The sequence below is a fragment of the Marmota flaviventris genome, chromosome 6, assembly GCF_047511675.1.
Source record: "Marmota flaviventris isolate mMarFla1 chromosome 6, mMarFla1.hap1, whole genome shotgun sequence".
Lineage (NCBI taxonomy): Eukaryota > Metazoa > Chordata > Mammalia > Rodentia > Sciuridae > Marmota > Marmota flaviventris.
The window spans coordinates 44,297,120-44,319,631 of NC_092503.1; the positions used below are offsets into that span (position 1 = coordinate 44,297,120).

At 35.1% G+C, this 22,512-nt stretch overlaps 1 protein-coding gene across 3 annotated transcripts in view; it reads left to right on the forward strand.

Annotated features, from left to right (window-relative positions):
* Nucleotides 1-22,512, forward strand: part of Fam184a (family with sequence similarity 184 member A) — a 118,609-nt gene that overhangs the window by 58,718 nt on the left and 37,379 nt on the right. For all 3 annotated transcript variants that reach the window (XM_027953033.2, XM_027953034.2, XM_027953035.2), the window contains 3 exons: nucleotides 8,675-8,836; nucleotides 10,496-10,617; nucleotides 11,079-11,229. In XM_027953033.2, coding sequence (XP_027808834.1) covers nucleotides 8,675-8,836; nucleotides 10,496-10,617; nucleotides 11,079-11,229 — 435 coding nt within the window. The remainder of the gene's footprint in view (nucleotides 1-8,674; nucleotides 8,837-10,495; nucleotides 10,618-11,078; nucleotides 11,230-22,512) is intronic.

The window sequence follows — 22,512 nt, forward strand, 5'->3', positions numbered from 1 at the left end:
ACACTTCTTATGTCTTCTGACCTCACCAGTGTCATCTTCCCCAATAGCCTTCAAGTCCGCTTTCTCATCACTCCACTTCTTCCCACAGAAACCACACCAAAATGCATGAGTGTCCCTGAGCAGGCTATGAATTTTCACTCAGTGATGTTGAGTTATTTTTTTTTTTAGTTGTAGTTGGACACACTACCTTTATTTCACCACATTCATCCAGAGAAAGAACTAAGTGCTATATTTGAGAAGGATGGAGTAGTACTCAGACTGTTACTAAAATCAGCCTAGCCCATTTTCTATCCAAGGTAATCCACTGCTAGCTTCAGATTTGCACACCTCTCTCAGCAGAACATGATCCTTGGAGTTACTGTATACTGCTCTCATTAGAAGACACTTTACTGACCATCTGTGTTTCTCATGCAGGCCCGCAGGGTTCTTTTCTCAATTCTAAATGGCTTATCTAAGTGTTCCTCCAACCTACATTCCTTAATTTCACTGAGGAGAGATCTAGTAAATATGTAACTTATGTTCCTTCTGGCTACATTTTCAATTATGTTTTAGCACCCTACTCGTGTTTTGATGTCACTTTAGATTGACTCCCCAAGCATCTGCCTGGCTCATTCCTCCATATGCTTATACTTTCCCTTCAGTCTGGAACATCTTTTCTCTTGTCCTGCTTCGCTGACTAGGATCTCCAGAGATAGTAAACATTCTTATTTGGCTTCCTGCTATTAAAGGAACCATATCAACATTTCCCAGTTAACCCAAAATGCTTCTCCAGAGTTCTGTTTTATAAGAGCCCTTTATCAGGTCAGGGAAATTCTCTTCCAATTCTAGTTTTATAATTTTAAAAAAAAATCATGAATAGATGTTGAGTTTTCTATATGTATTAAGATCATACTTTTTTCTTAATTAATGTTCTACTTTAATTAGTTTTCTCATATTAAATCAACATTGAATTAATACATTTTCGATATAATGTAAGATTCTGTTGGTTAATACCTGTTTGGGGATTTATGAGCCCGTATTTGTAATATTGCTTTGTATTTTTCCTTTTTCATGTCTTCCTTTTCTGGTTTTCAAGTCAAGATTATACTGGCCTCATAAAATTAAATAAAACACATGCCTTCTTCTGTTCTCTGGAAGAGTGAGATTGAAATTATTTTTTAACCTCATTTGCATTGTGGTTAGAAATTGTGGTTTGTATGAAAGCAGTTTTTGAAACTTGTTTAAATTAGCTTTGTGACCTAGAACATAAAGGATTCTGAATGATTTCAGTCAATTAATGCAGTGAATACTATGTCTATCCATAAAATTAAGATTTTAAACTATTTTTTCAAATCTTCTCTATTCTTTCTGATACTTATCTCCTTAATTGATCAGTTATTATAGACCAGTATTATGATGGTGTATTTATTTGTTTCTCCTTAGATTTATAAGCTTTGTTGTATGCATATAAAAGAAAAAATATTTTAGATACTTAGTAAATCACACTTTTTAGCTTATGTTGTATTATTTGATATTGTATAACCTGCTTTCTTTTAGTTTGTATGGATAGTATATCTTTTTCCATGCTTTGTCTTTCACTTTTCTGTGTGTGCCTCTTGCAAACCACATATGACTACAAATCTAGTCTGAAATGTTTTCCTTTTAAATCAGAGTTTATTTCATTTTAATGGGAGGACTAGTAGATATATCTATGCAGAGAGAAGGAAAGAATTAGAAGATACTTTATAAAGACTAAAAGAGAGGATTTTAGAAAAAAAATTAATATGCTCTTCTATAAGTTTATGGATCTTAATTACCCTTATAAGTGGTATAGCCTAAAAATAGACTATATGAATTTAAATGATAAATTCAAAAATGCTGAAATCATAATATGATATGAAGTGACTCCAGCATCTCAGTTGAAGCATAAGTATGCTATCCTTTGAAATTTTATTTGGGATTGCCTTCAGAAACAGAATATTAGACTGAAGAGTTAATAATCTGACCATTATGGTATTTTAAATGTTCTTCTAATATTCAAGTTTATAGGTTTTCTTCTGAACATAAGTTTTTATGCATATATATGTATATACACATATACATATATAGGTATATGTATTTCAGTATTTTCTTAAAATGGAAATAATTTGATTTTATTATAAATGTTACTTCATAATTAATACATTGTCTGATACATGGTAACACATCAATAAATATTTGTGAATGAAACATTAAATTAACACATATTACTGAAAACTAAATCAACTTTCTTGTAAGTAAGAGTATAGTTTTCTCTTGTTGTGTAACAAATTTCCAACAAGTTTCATGACTTAAAATGGCACGTCTTTGTTATCACACGGTTTTGTGGGTCAGGAGTCCAGTTGTGGGTTAACTGCATCCACTGCTCAGGATCTTACTAGGCTGAGATCAGAGTGATAGCTGAGGCCACAATCCCACCTGGAGTGAGAGGTTCTTTTTCAAGTTCGCTGGTTACCAGAAATCATTTCCTTGTGGCTGTGTGAATGAGATCTCCATTTTTGTTTTATTTTTATTTTTTTAGTTGTAGATGAACACAATATCATTATTTTATTTATTTATTTTTATATGGTGCTAAGAATTGAACATAATGCCTCATATGTGCTAGGCAAGTGCTCTACCACTGAGCCACAACCCCAGACTGAGGTCTCCATTGTCTTGCCAGCTCCTGGCCAAGGAACTGCTCTCAACTCTGAGAGTCTCCATTCCCAACACCCTCCTCCCCAAGTGACCAGGTGAAGCATATTTCACCCATGAGTCCCAATATGCTGAGGAGCCCAGGGTATCAGAGATGCTACTACTAAACCTTGCTCATCAGGTTAGTGTTTTTCCTGGAAAACAGATATATAATTTTATTTAGGTTTTTTTTTTTTTAAATTATTGCCTTTCTATCTAGCTCTTGCTCTAAAGATGATCTTTTTAGAAAAAGAGCTGAGTTATAGTCAGAAGATGAATTGTGTGGGGAGGGTGTTGGTAATTAGAGTTATTAGATAAATGACTTAAGATGCTATTAAATTAGGGCAGGCAAGAAATGATTTACAAATCATTATTGATTGATAGGCATTACAGGAGGAAAAGTTTATTGGAATGGCAAGACAATGATTTGTTTGTATATGTGACTTCAAACTGATTGTAAGACATGTAGGCTGGAAATGAGTGGAGTTCAGGCCTGGAGGTTAAGAGTAGTCAGTTCCTGAAGCCCTTTAAGTGGAGGACCTCACCAGGTATAGCTGATAAGAAGAAGAGAACCAATATTGAGTTAATCAGGCCAGGAAAAGGTATCAAGGAGGAAAAATCAGAAGTCTACGAATGAAGATTAATAGATATCAGAAAACCACAAAAGCAATATTTAAAAGAGGGGGGAAGTGCCTTGCAATGTCATACAATGCTTGTAGAGTATGAGTCCTGAAAAGATGGCAGTAGGTTGTACAATCACAAGTTCTCCAAGGACCTTTCTATGATTTCAATAGAAAAGTTGGGTTGGAAGCTAGAGTAAATAGATTTAATCAGAATAGTAATGGATGAAAGTGTTCTTTTAAAACTCTGTACATAGAAGAAAAAGGTAAAATTAGATCCTTTTTCAGCCTTGTGCCAAAAATTCCAAAATTACCAAACATCAAAATGAGTGGCAATTTGGATAACATTGTGTCTCTTGGCTCTTGTGTTCTCACAGGAGATTTCTTTTTTTTTCTTTTTAAATATTTATTTCTTAGGTGTAGATGGACTCAACACAATGCCTTTATTTTTATGTGGTGCTGAGGATCAAACCCGGGTCCCGCCGGTGCTAGGCAAGCACTCTACCGCTGAGCCACAATCCCAGCCCCACACGGGAGATTTCAAGCAAGACACAGAACATATTAAACGTAGAGCAAATTTTGTTAGAGGAGAAAGGAAAAACACCCTAAAGGGGTGGGTCATCTCAGGGAGGAAAGTGACATTGCAACCGCTTTGTTCTCTAGTTCTGTTTGTAGAGAGCCCTACTCAGCTACTACCTCTTTTGACTGATAGTAGAATTGCATCAGATTATTAAGTCCCAATATAAATCATCAGGGGGTGGGGAATTTTACTATTATAATGAGATTAAAATGACATGCTAAAAATCTAAAGGCGGCTGTTAGTCACCTTGGCCCATGTTGACCCATTCTAATAATCTTGTTTTATAGATTTTGTGATCATTGGGCTTTGTTTTTAATTATCCTGTCTTCCTGAGTCTGAGAATCTTGAGTCTGTATATATAAAGGTTATAAAAGTCCCCTTTCAGGGTAACTTGTGTTCTTATCAGGGAGAGGTCTTGGACACTGTTATGATTTGGTTATGAGGTTCCCCCTAAAACTTGTGTTAATTCAGGAATATTCAGAGGTAAAATTATTAGATTATGGGAGCTACAACTTAATTGATCCATCCTAATTTGAATGGAATAACTGGGAGTTAACTGTAGGCAGGTGGAGTGTGACTAGAGGAGGTGGGTCACTAGGGCATGCCCTGGAAGGGTTCATTCTCCCTGTGGCCCCTTCTTCCTTCTATTTCTTGGGCACTATGAACCGAGTAGTGCTTCTCCACCATACCCTTCCACCATGATCTTCCACCATGATGTTCTGCCTCACCTTGGACCCACAACAGTGGAATTAGCCCACCATGGATTGAACCTCTGAAACCTGAGCCAAAATAAATTTTTCCTCCTCTAAGTTGTTCTTGTTGGGTGTTTTGGACACAGAAATGAAAAGCTGACTAACACAGACATATATTCCTTAGCTCTGAGAATAGCCCTACATATGACAGGTTGTTTGTCAAGGAAAAGTAACATTCTCTGTTGACTTAAGACAGAGTAGGACCAGAATGGCCTTGGGTAGATTGCTTTTCCAAGGAAAACTTGTGAAAGACCAGCATGTAGGCCCTGTCTATTGAATTATCCCCTTAACTTCATGTTCCTACTGCTCATGTCTACCTGCTACCTGTCAATATGGCCTAGCAGTGATCCTGGTACAATTCAAGGTCAATAAAGCAAAGGCATTGGGAGGGGGGGCTTTTCGTAGTTAGATACCTTCATATTGAGAGGCTAAAGGAGATTTTGTTTCTTTTTGATTGCTATTAAGTATACATGAACTTTTTCAGTAACTAACTCATTCATCTATTCCATAAATATTGAATGACTGTTAAGTACTGAAGAACCGTTAGGCACTGTGGTTAAAGTGGTGACTAAGTCAGACTTGGTTCCTGCTATCATGGAGAGAGACATAGAAACAAGTACTTATAAGTCTACCCATATTGCAAAAGGGTGGTAAGTGAGCTTGACAGGATAATAAACAAAGGAAAGCTTATACAAAGGCCCTGAGACATGAGATATTTCTAGGAGTTGTAGAAATGGCAGTATAAATGGAGTATGATAGCAACTGTGCTTTTTGTTTAGTGCTTACTACATTCCAAAGCAAAGTTTTATTTAGCGTGCCCTTTTTATTTTTCTTTCCTTTAATCCTCACAACCCTATGCAGTAAAAAACTAGTTGAAAAGTTACATAACTTGCCCTCATCCAGTAGTAGGTGGGTAAAGCCAGAATTCCAATCCAGGCAATGAGATTTCAGAACTTAATTCTTAACCACAGTGCTTACACTTCCTCTTAGTAAGTATAAAGATCAGAGAAGGATAATTGGCCAAGCTGAGATGGAGATATAGGTAAGGACTATGCCATGGAAAACTTTTAAGCCCTGGGAAATGCTTTTAATATTATGCTAAGAACTGTGGGAAGCAACTGGAAAATGCTAAGCGCAAATATGTGGATGCTTTCCTGAGGTATAGTGCTTATACCTGTGGCCGTATTTGAGATTTATAAATTTACTCTGGTGTTGCAGAAAGTACATGTAGATAGATAGGTATTTCAGGGAGAAGGTTCCTACTAATTGCATTCTCTCAAGGTGCACATTAATAAAAGGAATCTAAATATTGATCCCTATTGCAAATCACAAAAATTCTAGCTCAAACTAGTCCAACAAAAAAGGAAATGTTAGTATTTGGCATGACTACATTCAGAACTGGAACTCTGTTTTTTTCTTAAGTTGGATTTGCTGTCTTTCTGTTGATTTCATACTTCAGTCACAGATTCCCTTAGGTACATGTGCAACTGGAAAGGGTCTTTATAGGTACTCCTTTAAAAGGTCCTAAGACTCCTTACTGTGAGTATATAAATTTAATCCACATGCCTGCCCTGAAACATTCCTGATAGCAACAGATTGAGACATCCTAATTAGTTTATAAGTTATAAGTTAGAGTATAAACTCTAACCAAGCTCTGCATACTAGAGTTTGGATTCCCTACTGAGACTATATGGACCAATAGGGAGGGGGAGGGTAGGTTGCCCAGATGCCAAAGAGAGATTTTTATATTGGAAAATAGCAAATATTTTCCACACATATCCATTTTTATTATATTTTAGGAAACATTTTAATCAGCTGTTTGCCACTTACTTTTTATAGTATATTTAATTGTGCAAAATTTTAAAGTTTTTGCCTATTTAAATGTTCATTCTATCTCTAATTAGATTCTTAGTTTCTTTAACATACCTTCTCTTTAACTCTTTATGTGGTAACTAGAACACTGTTCTTTATAAAATGTTTTTCATGTTTCATATTATATATCTGAAATTTTTGTTACTCAACTGAAATTTTTCTAGATTGTAAAAGAATATTCTTTATGTTGTTAAATTTGATAATTCCTCCCTTATTGATTGTTATTACTTCTCTTTTTTAGTGGTATACCCAGGTCTTGAAATTAGATTTTCTGCTAAGTTAAATAATCTTTGAATTCTATTGTGGCTGCTTTCCTTACAGTCATTCATTCACCATCATGATACATACTTATGGCAAGCCAGAGAATATAAAATGTAGAGAAGATAAAAGTAAGCAACATAAAATAGAGAAAGCAGGGCCATTTAATATAGTTAGTGACAGATAAAATTTTAGAACAGTGTAAACAAATGCTATATGTGAATATGCTAGTATTTTTTTAAAGAGAGAGAATTTTTTAATATTTATTTTTTAGTTTTCAGTGGACACAACATCTTTATTTTATTTGTATGTGATGCTAAGGATCGAACCCAGTGTTTTACAGTGGAAAGCAAACACTCTACCACTGAGCTACAGCCCCAGCCCCATGCTAGTATATATTTTAAATTAAGAAAGAAATTTTTGTGTAAAAATTTAAATTTTTAATATGACTCAAAGTATTTGAACAATCCAACCAAACCAGTTATAACCATGAAAGAAAATAGACCAACATATGCCTAAAGAGGCACTAAACCCATAGAATATAGTGAGTGAATTTTAATAAACTTTCAAGAAACAGGTAATTCTCTTGCTAAGAAAATATTTTAAGATACAGAAAAATTGGGAGTCTCCATATCATTTCATGAGGTTAGCATCCTTTTAGAGACACTAACCAGATAATGTACTGCACCCTTCCCCAGAATTGGTGAGTATATACATATATCAGCATATACTTTCATTGGAGGGCTGTGTGCCTAGAGAGGGCTATGGGTCAGAGAGGTGCTGGAGACCTTTTATCTTAGTTTTCTTTGTGATACCTGTATTTATAATGATAAATATTCTAATAATATTTTAAAATTCCCAGTTTACTTTTTGTAGGATTTTTATAGGCTTGTCCATTTTTTTTTTTTTTTGGTTTTAAAGTATTTCATCTACATTTTTTTTCAATCTGTATTACAATTTTTATCTTGCTCCAATTCCTTTTTATAGGTATTTATTAAAATGGGGCTTTTATTTCATAGCATTTTCCTAAATAATTTAAGGTCTTATTCATGGATTTAGTTCCTATAATTAGAGGGTAGAGACCTATCTAATCAACAAATTGTCCATTTGCTTGTAATTTCAAGATTACATAAATTCAACTCTTAAAAATTTCACTAGACAAATTTTGTATGGAAACTCAGAAATCACAGTTTATTCTCTAGGATACATACATCAACTTGTCAGTATTGACTTAAATTTATCACCTTTGTAAATAGCAGGAGAACTGGACTAAAATGAAATATATTTAGTTAAAGAATGATTTTAAAATATTTCATGTACTTTTTTTTCAATATTTATTATAATTTTTATCTTGCTCTAAAATTCCTTTTTATTGGTATTTTGTTATATGATAATATCAGGAATTTTCTTAAAACCAAGAGCGTGAGAGATACACCCATTTTTTTTACAAAGTTGTCTTAAAAGGGAAGCTATAAATATGGAGGTCTTTTCAAAAAACAGCAGATGAGACAACGTGAGGGCACATGCCTATAATATAGGCCAGGGGCTTGGGAGGCTGAGGCAGGAGGATGGCAAGTTCAAGGCTAACCTCAGCAATTTAACAAGGCCCTAAGCAATTAGTGAGATCCTGTCTCAAAATAAAAAATAAAAAGGGCCGAGGATGTAGCTCAATGGTAAATTGCCCCAGGGTTAAATTCCTAGTACCCTGTCACACACACACCACACACACACACACACACACACACACACAAAAAAAAAAAAAAAAAAACAGATGATAAAGGTTATTATTATTCATACAGTAAAATTAAAACTAAAGAAAAAAACTCTAAAAAAGGAATTGTGAGACTGTTTTGCTAGTCTGTTAAAATGATGCCTATTAAAAGTGTTCCATGTACTTGCAGATTGGCCGCCTCCAAGATCTGGTAAGGAAAAGTGAACAAGGTCTTGGCTCTGCTGAAGGACTCATTGCTAGTCTTCAGGACTCCCAGGAAAGGCTTCAGAATGAACTTAACTTGACTAAAGGCAGACTGAAGGAAACCAAGGATGTTCTAGTAAATGTTGAGGTAATTGCATAATTCTAATGTAAGATGAACATCAGCAAAATAAAAAATATAATTTAGCCACTTTGATTACGACTTATTTAAAATATCAAATTGTATGTAATTAGTGTATTGATTCCTAGGGCTATTATACAAAGTACTACAAACCTGGTGACTTACAAAAATAAAAACTTATTATCTCACAGTCTCTAGGCTCAGAGTCTAAAATCAGGTATTGACAGAACTGTCCTCCCTCTTAAATCTCTAATGAAGGATCTTTCCTATCCTTTTCCAGCTTCTTGTTGCTCCAGGCATTCCTTCACATTTGGCTGCCATAATTTCAGTCTCTCTCTGTTTTCACATTGTCATTTTGTAGGAATGGGTCATATTGGATTAAGGGTGACCTCATTTTAATTGAATACATCCCTAGTACACAAAAAAACAAAGCAACCTCTCTTCCTCCAGCTCAAAAAATTCTAATAAATAATAAATGCAGTCTAATAAAATGCAGTTCTTGGAGGCAGAGGACTTGAAAAGAACAGGTGGATTAATTCAGTTTTCAATAGTTACTCTTTAATAACCAGGTCAGCAATGTTGAATAGCAGTTCCCATGACTGACTTACTTACTTTTTTTTTTTTTCATCTGGATATACTCCTCAAAACCTGCTGTACCACATGCTGTTAGGAATTGGGTGGTCCAGAAAAGGTCACCGTGGTAGCAAGAAGATGGACCATCATCTGCTTTCCTACTACCTAGTGTCCTTAGAGTGGCTGCACTGCTGGCAGAGGTCCATGATTGCCTGTGATGTCCAAATAGGTCATCTCTAGCCTGTGCTCCAGGGAGCTACATGATCTATGCTTATCAACAGGGATTTCATATATATCATATTATATTACCAGAACAAATGAGCATGTGGACTACTGTCTATAAAAATAGTAGCCTAAGTTCCACATAATTCTTTTAATCAAGTTAGAGGGATGCAGCTATGTGCTTAAGCTTTGAAAAAATAATGCTGTTTGAAATGAAAATGAATTTGAATAATATAACTGTGATGTTGTATATGCAAAAATTATTCAATAATCAATCTGTTGTTAAGTACCCATGGTAAGAAATGTTTAGTTTATATGATTAATGCCGACTTTGAACTCTTTTTTCAATTTTTTTTTATTTTTTAGTTTTGGGTGGACACAATATCTTTTTTTATTTTTATGTGGTGCTGAGGATCGCACCCAGTGCCCCACGCATGCCAGGCGAGTGCACCACCACAGCCATGTCCCCAGCCCCCAACTTTGAACTCTTTAAATAACTTATACTATTTTATACTACTCATCTTAATAGAGTTTATTTATTTATTTTATACTATTTATCTTAATATAGTTTAGACAAGCTTTAAAACATAAATGTGTAGGGCTGGGGATTCAGCTCAGTGCCAAAAGTGCTTGCCTAGCATGTGTGAGACCCTAGGTTCAATCCCCAGCATTGAAAATAAATAGATGATAGATAGATAGATGTGTACTATATATTTTAGTATCAAAATCTTGAATAATTGTCATAGATAACATCACAGTTATTGTTTCATAAGAACTTAAAAATTATAACACAAGCACTTGATACTTACCTGAAATAACCAGCAGTGTCTTTGCTTTTGAAGATATCTTCAGTGAAAGGTTTTTATTCTTCAGGCTGAGCTAGAGCAGGAGAGGCACCAGCATGAAGAAACACTTGCTGCCATGAAGGAAGAAGAGAATCTTAGAGTGGACAGAATGGCCCATGACTTGGAGATAAAGTGGACTGAAAATCTTAGGTACATTTTTTATTCTGTAATGTCACCTTTCCAATACAGATATGCAAGAAAGTTTTCCTGTTGTATGACTTACATTGTTAAAGATAGTATTTTAAATGATTTTTTCTCCAGGATTAGATGCAGAGATTTTAGAATTTTTTTTTTCTGTTTGAATTCAGATTTTATTTTTTCTCTGATTTTATTTCCTATTTTATTAAATTGGAAGAGAACTAATCAGAAGTTAACAGACTTATTTATTCTAGTACCTGTTCTGACCTTAATCAATGGATAAACAAGTGATGAGTAAGTTACCAGTTTACCTTATGGTCCTTAGCTATGAAATAATCAGCTCCTACTCTGAGTCACAGACATTTGAGGAGGATTAGGCATTTATAAAAGCTGTGAATGACTGTATGTCATTCACATTATTCACTTAGAGAAATAATTCTCTTTACAAAGTAAATACTTATGTTTTTTTCTAGACAGGAGTGCTCTAAACTTCGTGAAGAGTTAAGGCTTCAACACGAAGAGGATAAGAAGTCAGCAATGTCTCAGCTGCTACAATTAAAAGAGCGAGAGAAAAATGCTGCCAGGGACTCATGGCAGAAGAAAGTCGAAGATCTCTTAAACCAGGTAATTAAAGCCTGTACCTTCTAAAGATTCATTTTCCTTGACCCTCTTGAGCTAGGAAAATACTATAAAGCACTGTATGCAAATTCACTGTATTTTGTTATTTTTCATAGGGCAAACTTAAAATAATTTTAAAGTGAATAAAATTAAGACAACATATTTAAAAATTTGGGAAATGTTGAGCTAAGAAATTATTTTATATATATAGTCTTAACTGTGAAGAATTGATAAGTTTCTTAGTTTAATATTTGAACTGAACACATTAGAGATTTTAAGTAGAGAAGGTAGCTGTTCTTTGAAAATATAAAATCTCCTTTAAGCTCTTAAATATCTTTTCACAACAGAAGGGAACATTTATTAAATGTACCCTGATTAACTAAAACCACTCTCCAAAAACAAGCAGTTAACTTCTTTCTCACCAAAGGGCTAGTACTTGAAGCCCCTTGGAGATAGTATCACATAAGCAAATGGTGATAATATTTTGAAATCTATCTTTTTTATGTTTTCTTATTTCCAGAATTTTTATAACTATAATTAAAGTAATTTGTACATTTTTACTTATTTACATAACCTCTAACTTTATGAATTCTTAGCATTCTCCTACTAAAGCAGTAATTAAATAGACTACATGAGTCATCAGTTGATAAACAAGTGCAGAATTTGGGCAAAAAGCAGCTGGTGCTTTAGTGCTGCAAATCCACAATTATGTTTCTGTTTGTGATCATGATTAATTTCAAAATAAGCAGGAAAGGCTTTGTCTAAGATTATTTGTCACATAGGTACATATATACAGTGTCTTTCAAGAATGCTTGGGGTCTATAGTTCACCAATTTTTTAAAAAAATGAATGCTTAAGGTCTGCCAGTTTGTACCTGGTATTTTATAATAATTTACGATATTATTCTGAAATAGAATTACATACTATGTGAGAGAGAGAGCTTCGTGAATCATTTGAAACCTTTGAAATTCAGACAAAAATGGGAACAAAGAAATAGTTCTTATTAAAAGCTCTATGCCATATTACCTTGCTAATTACCATCTACACATTTGTCTTACTTTCTTTTTCTCATTTCTTTTTTTCTTTTTAGACAGTACTGGGTGTTCTCCAACCAAGTTACATCGCCAATCTTTTTTTTTTATTTTGAGATTTTTTATTTTATTTATTTTTTAACTTGTCCAGGATGACCTGAAACTTGTGTTTCTCCTGCCTCAGCCTCCCCAACACACTAGAATTATAGGCTGGAATTATAGGTATACACCACTCACTCATTTTACATTCTATTTAGGGACCTGGAAGGACAGAATGTTACTAAGCCTCTATCATGTTCTGCACTTACGAAAATTAATTAGTTCAGCAGGCTTGGGCTTGATGATATTAAAGGATTAAGAGTAGGGAATAAGTCTAGGACTTGGGCAGAAGCATATACTATGAAAAAGTATGAGTATCTGCATTTTCACATATTTAATAGTTTCTGAGTGAACTGAACATGAGACTATTTTTGTACCTTAGCATACCTGTATTTCATCCTCTTTAGAGCAAAGGAAAACATGAAATAACTTGTTTTGATATGAATTTAAATGTTTTTATTAGTACTTTTAGCTATGCATAACAGTAGAATTCATTCTGATAAGATATATAAGCATAGGATATATCTTATTCTAATTAGGACCCCATTCTTGTGGGTGGGCACAGTGGTGGGATTCACTTAGGTATTTTCATATGTGTACATAAGAAAATTATGTTAGATTTATTCCACTGTCTTTCCTATTCCTATCTGCCCCTTCTTGTTGTTCCCCTTTGTCTAATCTACTGAATTTCTCTCCCCTCTCCTCTTCAGTATGGTTTAGCTTCCACGTATCAGCGAAAATATTTGACCTGTGATTCTTTGAGATTGGTTTATTACACTTAGCATGATATTCTCCAGATCCATCCATTTATTAGCAAATGTCATAAAATCATTCTTCTTTATGGCTGAGTAAAATTTCTTTATATATACATACATATGTATAAACATACATATTTATATGTGTGTGTATATATATATACACACACACACACACACACACACACACACACATACATATATACATATCACAGTTTCTTTATACATTCATCTGCTGATGGGCATCTAGGTTGCTTCCATAGCTTAGCTATTGTGAATTGTGCTGCCATAAACATTAATGTTTATGGCTATGTCACTGTTGTATGCTGATTTTAAGTCCTTTGGATATATGCCAAGGAGTGGGATAACTGGATCAAATTGTAGTTTCATTCCTGGTTTTTTGAGAAATCTCCATAATGCTTTCCAGGGTGGTTGCACCAATTTGCAGTCCCACCAACAATATATGAGTGTTCCTTTTCCCCCACATCCTCATCAACATTTGTTGTTACTTGTATTCTTGATAATTGCCATTCAGACTGGAGTGAAATGAAATTTCAGTGTAGTTTTAATGTGTGTTTCTCTAATTGCTAGAGATGCTGAACATTTTTCATATATTTGTTGACCATTCATACTTCTTTTGAGAAGGGTCTCTTCGGTTCCTCCCATTCATTGATTGGGCTATTTGGGTTTTTGGTGTTATGCTTTTTGAGTATTTTGTATATCCTAGAAATTAACACCCTATCTGAGGTACAGGTGGCAAAGATTTTCTCCCATTCTGTAGGTTCTCTCCTCACTCTTGATTGTTTCTTTTGCTGAAAAGAAGCTTTTTAGTTTCATGCCATCCCTTTTATTGATTTTAAATTTTATCTCTTGTGCTTTAGAAGTCTTGTACAGAAAGTCAATTTCTGCCAATATTTTGAAGTGTTGGGCTTACCTTTTCTTTTAGTAGGTGCAGGGTTTCTGGTCTAATTCCTAGGTCTTTGATCCACTTAGAGTTGATTTTTGTGCAGGGTGAGAGATAGGGGTGTAATTTCATTTTGCTAAATATCGATTTCCAGTTTTCCTAGAAACATTTGTTGAAGAGACTATCTTTTCACCAATGAATGTTTTGGGCACCTCTGTTTAGTATAAGAAAACTGTGTTTATGTGAGTTTGTCTCTGTGTCTCCAATTCTGTACCATTGGTCTACATGTCTGTTTTCATGCTAGTGTCATGCTGTTTCTGTTACTATGGCTCTCTTAATTTAAGATCTGGTTTCGTAAGGCCTCCTGCTTCACTCTTCTGGCTAAGGATTGCTTTGGCTATTCTGGGCCACTTATTTTTTCAAATGAATTAGATGACTGCTTTTTCTATTTCAATGAAGAACATCATTGGAATATGACTGGAATTGCACTGAATCTGCTGAGTGCTTTTGGTAGTATGGCCATTTTAACAGTATTGATTCTGCTTATCCAAGAGCAGTGTAGGTCTTTCCATCTTCTAAGTCTTCCTCTCAATTTTTTTTCTTTAGTGTTCTGTAGTTAGTCATTATAGAGGTCTTTCTTCTGTTTTGTTAAGATTGATTCCTAAGTATTTTTTTTCTAGTTACTCTTTTGGCTGATTCATCATTAGAGTATAGGAACACAATTGATTTATGGGTATTAATTTTGTATACTGCTACTTTGCTGAATTCATTTATGAGTTCTAAGAGTTTACTGGTAAGAGATTTTTTGGCCTTCTAAATATAGAATCATGTCATTGGCAAACAGATACTTTGAGCTCTTCTTTTCCTTTTTGTATCCCTTTATTTTTTTTCTTTTGCCTAATTGCTCTGGCTAGAGTTTCAAGGATTAAGTGGAATAGAAGTTGTGAAAGTGGGCATAATTTTCTTGTTCCTGTTTTTAAAGGGAATGCTTTCGGGTTTTCTCCATTTAGAATGATGTTGGCCTTGGGTTTGTCATATGGCTTTTACAATGTTGAGGTATGTTCCTTCTATTCCTAGTTTTTCCAGTGTTGTAAACATGAATTGATGCATATTTTGTCAAATGCTTTTTCTGCATCTATTGAGATAATGATGTGTTCTTGTCTTTGAGTCTATTTATGTGATGTACTACATTTACTGATTTCTGTATGTTGAACCAACCTTGCATCCCTGGGACGAATCCCACTTGATCATGCACTATTTTTTAATGTGTTCTTGTATGTGATTTGCCAGTATTTTATTAAGAATTTTTGCATCTATATTCATCAGGGATATTGGTCTGAAGTTTTCTTTTCTTGATGTGTCTTTGAATGAGTTTGGAAGAATTCCCTCATTTTCTATTTCATGGACTAATTTGAGGAGGACTGGTGCTAGTTCTTCTTTAAAGGCCTGGTAGAACTCAGCTGGGAATTCATCCAGTCCTGTACTTTTCTGTGTTGATAGGCTTTTGATGGCTTCTTCGGTTTCATTTCTAGAAATTGATCTGCTTAAATTTTAATATCCTCCTGGTTCAATTTAGGTAGGTCATATATATAGAGAGAGATAGATAGGTAGATCTATCTATTTATATATATGTGTGTGAATTTGTCAATATCATCAAGATTTTCTAGTTTATTGGAATTTAAGTTTTCAAAATAGTTTCCAATTATCCTCTGTATTTCTGTAGTGTCTGGGGATATTTCCATTTTCATCATGGATTTTAACAATTTGAGTTTTTCTTTTTTTTTTTTTTAGCTTGGCTAAGGGTTTACCAATTTTGTATACAAGTTTTCTTTCATTGCCTTTTTGGGTTTTTTTTTTTTATCTCAATTTCATTGGGTTCAGGTCTGATTTTATTTTCTTGTTCTATTAATTTTGCTTTCTAGTAGAGCGCTTGCCTAGCACGTGTGAGGCACTGGGTTCAATTCTCAGCATTATATGTAAATGAATAAATAAATAACAGTCCATTAACAACTAAACAACTACTAAAAAAGTGAATTACCTGACACAGTAGCTTTTTTCCACCTAAATTTTATTCATTCATATCTTCTTCACTATTTTAGTTTAAATATTGAACAATGGTATATAAATTTTTATTTTTTGCTTTAGGAGAATTATTAGAGCTGTGAAATCTTATTTCTAAATCTTAGATTTGTTAGTTGCTTTCCTCTAGGTATTAGTATACTTGAAATTAATATTAGAAAAAGACTTTATGTAATTTACCTTAAGAAACTATGGTATTACATGCTAAAAAATGAATTAGGAATTTTTTTAAGCTTTAACATTTTATTTGCATTGCAGTGTATCAATATTGTCTCAAGGAAGTAAGAAGTTTAACAAATAACACATCTTTTATCAGTAATGAGAATTTTAATTTATTTATCTTTTATTCAAACTAGAATTGATGAAAATCAAGCAATAATTATGAAAGTCATGCATATATATTCCTGTGGCATATCATCTATGTATAAAGCATTAGTTGTGCTTTAAATTTAGCCCCATGACAATGGAACACCTTTGATAATACAGTAGTATGGTGATTCTGGTAAGTATAATTAGTCCCCAGAGTACCTCATTTCCCACTAACAAATTTCAGTCTCACTTTAGAGGTCTTTGTGACAAGCTCCAGGCTTTTTAAGCAATTTTAGTCTTGGTCCATCACCCCATATTTCTTTGTCTTTTTGTCTTTGTTTTTGTTTTTAAATCCCTGTGTTGAGGCTGGGCACTGTGGCACCTGCCTGTAATCCCAGCAGTTCCAAAGGCTGAGGTTGGAAGATCACAAGTTCAAAGCTAGCCTTAGCAACTTAACAAGGCTCTGTCTCAAAATTTTAAAAAAGGCAGGAGGAGGGATGCTTGGGGATGTGGCCCAGGGGTTAAGTGTCTCTGGGTTCAATCCCTGATGCAGGAAGGAAGGAAGGAAAGAGGGAGGGAGGGAAGGAAGGAGGGAATGAAGGAAGGAAGGAGGGAGGGAGGGAGGAAGGAAGGAAGGAAGGAAGTCCCTAAGGGCTGAAATCTAGGGTAGGAATTGCTTCTAATCTTCTTTTCATGCATTTATAATGTTTATTCAAAATTGAGTGCCTCTTGGTATGCTAGGCACTATGTCAGACCAGTCAGTACTGTGGGGTCAGAGTGGTCTTTGCCTTCTTGGTGCTCAAGGTCTAGAAAGGAAAACAGCTGTTAAATTTCAACTGTGGTATATGAACATGTGTAATGTGAAGACCTGACCTAGCATGAGAATTGGGGGAAGGCTTCTCTGAATGCAGGATTATTTATCTGAGGCCTAAAAGGAAAGAGGTCAGGACAAGAGGAGAGGAGAAGCACATTCTGAGCAGTGGAGGCAGTGTATGTGAAGGCCCTCAGGCAGCCCAGGCAACACCTTTGTTCCGCAGAGTAGAGAGCTGGGTGGTGGGAAGGCAGGCAGGGTCAATAAATGCTTACTAAAGACTAAGTGAATCAGATGGTCTGGGGCTTTGTTTGCCTTTTTAGAGATTTAGGACTTTATCCAAAGAGCAATGAAGAACAGTCAGAGGTTTTAAGCAGGAGTGTGAAATATTCAAATACTGTCCTTTCAAAACTTTGGCTACAGTTTGGAGAACAGGTTAGAGAAGGACAAAATTGGAGTCATTAGTGAATGTTGCTTTCCACTTCGTAACCTTTCTGTGTTCAGATTTGTATATTCCAGACAACTATTTAGTATATGTAGTGTACTCAGTATTGATTTCCCAGAGGTTACATTTCTAGGTCTTAGAATCTATTGACTTTTGCCAACAGGATTTTTTTTCTCTTTCTCTCTGTGTCTCTCTGTGTCTCTCACACACACATATCCATTTCTTTTTCCTAAATAACATTTCTTTTTAGTTATCTAGAATTTTTTCTGTTGCTTCTGTTAATTGTGGGAAAGGAGAGAAGTAAAATAGAGCAGTGCAATCTAACTGGATGTTTTAGGTCCACATGATTCACTTAGTCTTTAGTAAGCATTTATTGATCATTTACTCAGTGTCAGGCTCCTACTTATGTACTTGGGATGCAAAGCGTGAAGATAGGTTTTCTGTCCTCAAAAGGTTTTAATTTAGTGGATTTCAATATTTATATACCAACATTAAGTTTAATAGCTTTTAAAATTATTTTCGATTTTTCTTCTTACTTATCTGAAATTCTGATTATATTCATCCTTCAAGAATAGAAACCCTGAAATAAATTTAGTAAGTTTTCTATGTTGGAATCTCTGAGTGCTCTCAGTCAGTTGAAGAAAAATCTCTTTAAGCCCTTTTGCTCACTCAAAAATTAACAACAAATTTAAAAAGCTTTAAAGCAAATTGGCTATTATATAGGGCATCAGTTTTGTTTAACACAGATCTTGCTGCTTAGTTTCCTGGCCAGGAGTTTGGGCTCTACCACACAGTCCCAGCTATTGCCAACCAGTACCACCACCAGAGGCCTAAAAGCAATAGGTCTATCTGGTCATGGACTGGAACCTCTAAAATTGAGAGGCAAAATAAACTTTTTGTTTTTATAAGTTAATTATCTAAAGTAGTTTGTTCCAGTGACGGAAGGCTAACACGCTTGATTTTATAGGTTTGTAACTGGAAAGCATTTGTCTCAGCTCACTCATATCTGATTTAAATAATATTTAGATTTTAGACTTTAGGGTTTATGCTGGAATAAGGTTAAGTCTTTTGAAGATAATAACATGTAATAACCATATTTTGTACATGAGAAGGACATGAATATATCGGACCAGATTGAATGTCTATGTCCCCCACCAATTCATATGTTCAAACCTAACCCCCTATTTAATGGTGATTAGGAAGAAGAGCCTTTGATATTTGACTAGGTCATGAAGGGGAACCTTACAAAGAGAACTTGTTCCCCTGGCCCTTTTATCACATGAAGATACAATAATAGGGCAGCTATATATGAACCAAGGAGTAGGACCCCACCAGATACCAAATCTGTGGGCATCTTGAACTTGGACTTCGTAGCCTCCTAGAACTGTGTGAAATAAGTATTTGTTGTTTAAGCCACCCAGACTATAGTAATCTATTTTAGTAGCCCAAGCTAAAACTATAAATGTCAGCTCAAAGGAATATTGAACAAACTAAAATCTTGTATGCAAAAATGATCCTATTTAAGGACACACCCCCAGTGATGTCCCACTGGGCCCCACCTCCCAAAGGGACTACCATCTCTCAAGAATACCAAACTAAGGACCAATCCTTTAACACATTGGCCTTTGGGGGATGTTCAGTATCCAAACTATGTAGCACCAAGGAAGTTTGTGTTTCCAAAATACAATGATGGGACAGGAGCAGGATAGATATTGTGTTCCAAAAGGGATAAATAGGAAAGAAAGGAGTAAGTCCAAATAAGTCCAAACTACAAGGCTGACTTCATGAGATCTTAAGGCTTGAAAATAATCTTTTGGCTTAATACTCTGCCTTCAAGGCCCCCTGGAGGGGAAATCCTACCTTCTTGTCACACTGGGCTGGAATCCTGCTGGAATCCAGGTGATCCCACCCCCATGTCCTTAGATAGTTTCTCCCCCACAGCTTTGGTGGAAATTGTCTGGTCTGTTGAAAATGAGGCAGTGATCCCTTCTTTTGAAACCAAGGATGTAGCCCTGCTGATGTCTAAATCACCTTCAGGGTCTGTCATCATCTTTATTTTTTTCCCAAAGAGTAGTGTCTGTTGAGGTAACTCATCAGGCCCATGATTCACACCTACACTAATCGCTTTATTAAACAGTTGCTCTTCTAAACACACTCTTATTTTTGTGATGTGGATAACCTGAGAGTTTTCCAAATCTTTACATGCTAATTTATTTTTTCTTTTGGAACCAGGAATTGAACTCAGGGGTGCTTAACCACTGAGCCACATTCCCAGCCCTCAATTTTTTACTTTAAGACAGAGTCTTGGGGCTGGGGTTGTGGCTCAGTGGTAGAGTGCTCACCTAGCACGTGCGAGGCACTGGGTTCAATCCTCAGCACCACATAAAAATAAATAAAATAAAGGTATTGTGTCCAACTACAACTAAAAAAAATATTTAAAAAAAATAAAAGACAGAGCCTTGCTAAGTTGCTTAGGATGTCACTAAATTACTCAGGCTAATCGGGAACTTGCAATCCTCCTACCTCAGCCCCCTGAGTCACCAGGATTACATGGTGCCCAGTCATTCCTTTCCCCTTGCATTTTTCCATAAAGGAGCCAACCAAGACTTTCAGAACTTTGCTTAGAAATTGCTTCAGCTAAATATCCAATTTCTTCACTTAAAGTTCTGCCTTCTATAAGACTCTAGTACACGAGCACAATTTAGCCAACTTCTTTGCCTCTTTATAACAAGGATTCTCTTTCCTCAGTTTTCAATACCATGTTCTTTATTTCTGAGAACTTATCAGAATGGCCTTCACAATACATATTTCTACCAACAATTTTCTCAGGATTCTCAGGTGTTCTCTAGAAAGATTAAAGCTTTTTCTATATTTTCCCTCTCTTTACTTTTTGAGCCCTTACCAGAATCATTTTTAAAGATTTTCTCATATCAAAGTAGGTTTTTTCCTAGCATGCAGCTGAAAACTGTTTCTCCTCTTATTACCAAGTTCTAAGCCTCTTCCACATTTTCAGTGTTAGAGTAGCACCCTTATCTCTTGGTATAAATTTCCTGTCTAAGCTTGGGCTGTAATAATAGTCTGGGTTGCTTTAAATATAAATTTGTTTCTCATAGTTCTGGAAGCTGGGAAGACAAAGTTCATGAGACTAACAGATTTAGTGTCTGGGGAAGGATCACTTCTTGGTTCCTTGACAGCCATCTTCTCAGTGTGTTCTCACATGGTTGAAGGACTGCAGAAATCCTCTGGGGCTCTTTCTAAGGGTACTAAGCCCACTCAGGAAGGCTCTGCCCTCATGATTAAAAAATCTACCAGGCCCTACTTCCTAATGCCATCATGTTAGGTTTTAGGGTTTCAATATATGAGTTTGGGGGGTGGGAGACACAAATAATCTATAACACTTGGGATCTCAACTAGTCTTATGATTCTTATGATTTAAATACTGTCTATATGTCAATGACTTGCAAGTTAAATCTCTAGGCATGACCTCTTCCCTCAAGTCTACATTCACTTGGATGACAAATTGGCATCTCAAACTTAGCATGTCTGACTCAGAAATATTGATTTTCACCCCCACCCACTCTCCCAGCATCTTAATTTATTGGCACTGTTTGTTGTTCAAAATAAAACTTAAACAGTAATCTCTTATTTCTCTCTTTCCTTTGTTTCACATGTAACTTCTCAATCCTCTTTATTCTACCTCCAAATATATCCCAGTTCTATCTTCTTCCTTCTTCTCTAGTAAACTCTAGTCCAAGCCAGTGGCCTTCCTCCCCTTTCTCCCCAGTTTCACTTTTATCACAAAATTCAGAGCCATCTTTTATGTTAGTCAGGTCATGCTGTTTACCCTGCTGATGATCCTCAGGGCACCCACTGGGTCAGGCTCTTAGTCCTCCATTGTACCACTTGAACTGCACTTCACAGACATGCTCCCCTCTTCATGCCCAGCTCACTGCCTACTTGGGGTCTTTGTCCTAGCTGAACTGTTTGCCTAATACACTCATTCCCAAGGTTTTCTCCTGTCTGCTTCTGCAGGGACACCTAGTTTCAATGTGACTTCTTCCAAAAGGTTTTTCTTTACCATCAGCCCAATATTATCTCCAGTTATTTCCTATCATAGTTGGCGGCTCAGTGGTAGCGTGCTCACCTAGCATGCACAAGGCACTGGGTCCGATCCTCAGTACCACGTAAAAATAAAATAAAGATATTTTGTCCACCTAAAATTAAAAAATAAAAAAGTCATATTTATAATTTTTCATATCATTTATCATATTTATTTTGGGTTATCTGTTTGTTGTTTGTTTTACCTGGCTTTGTATCTCACTCAGCACTTATGATATTTTCTGGAATATAGTAGTAATCTGATATTATTAAATAAAAACACAAATCTCACTTCACTTTTATATTAACCAATTGTAGTAACATTGCTGCCCAACAACACTGTGGTAGTCTCTTCATGTAAGCTGACCCCTGAGATCATAGCTTAGCATCATACCTACATAAGATAAATATAAAAGAATGAAAAATAAAATCTACCTCATAAGTAAATAACACACTTTTTAGATTGACTTCTAGTTCTAGAACATTGATTCTGAGAAATACAAAGAGGTAAAAATATTACAGCTGAAGATCCCTCCAATTTTCTTAAGTTTTATCAAGTCTGGAAAGATTAAATTTCTTATTATTATACAAATGAGTATTAAAGTATAAAGAAAATTAATGTAACTAACAAAATAATAAGATAGTTGATAAACTATGTAATCAAATAGGAAGTATCTTTTTCTCACCTTATTTTTTTAACTCTAGTAAACTATATCCTGAAATATGTTAAACTAAACTATTAGTAAAAGTTATTTTCC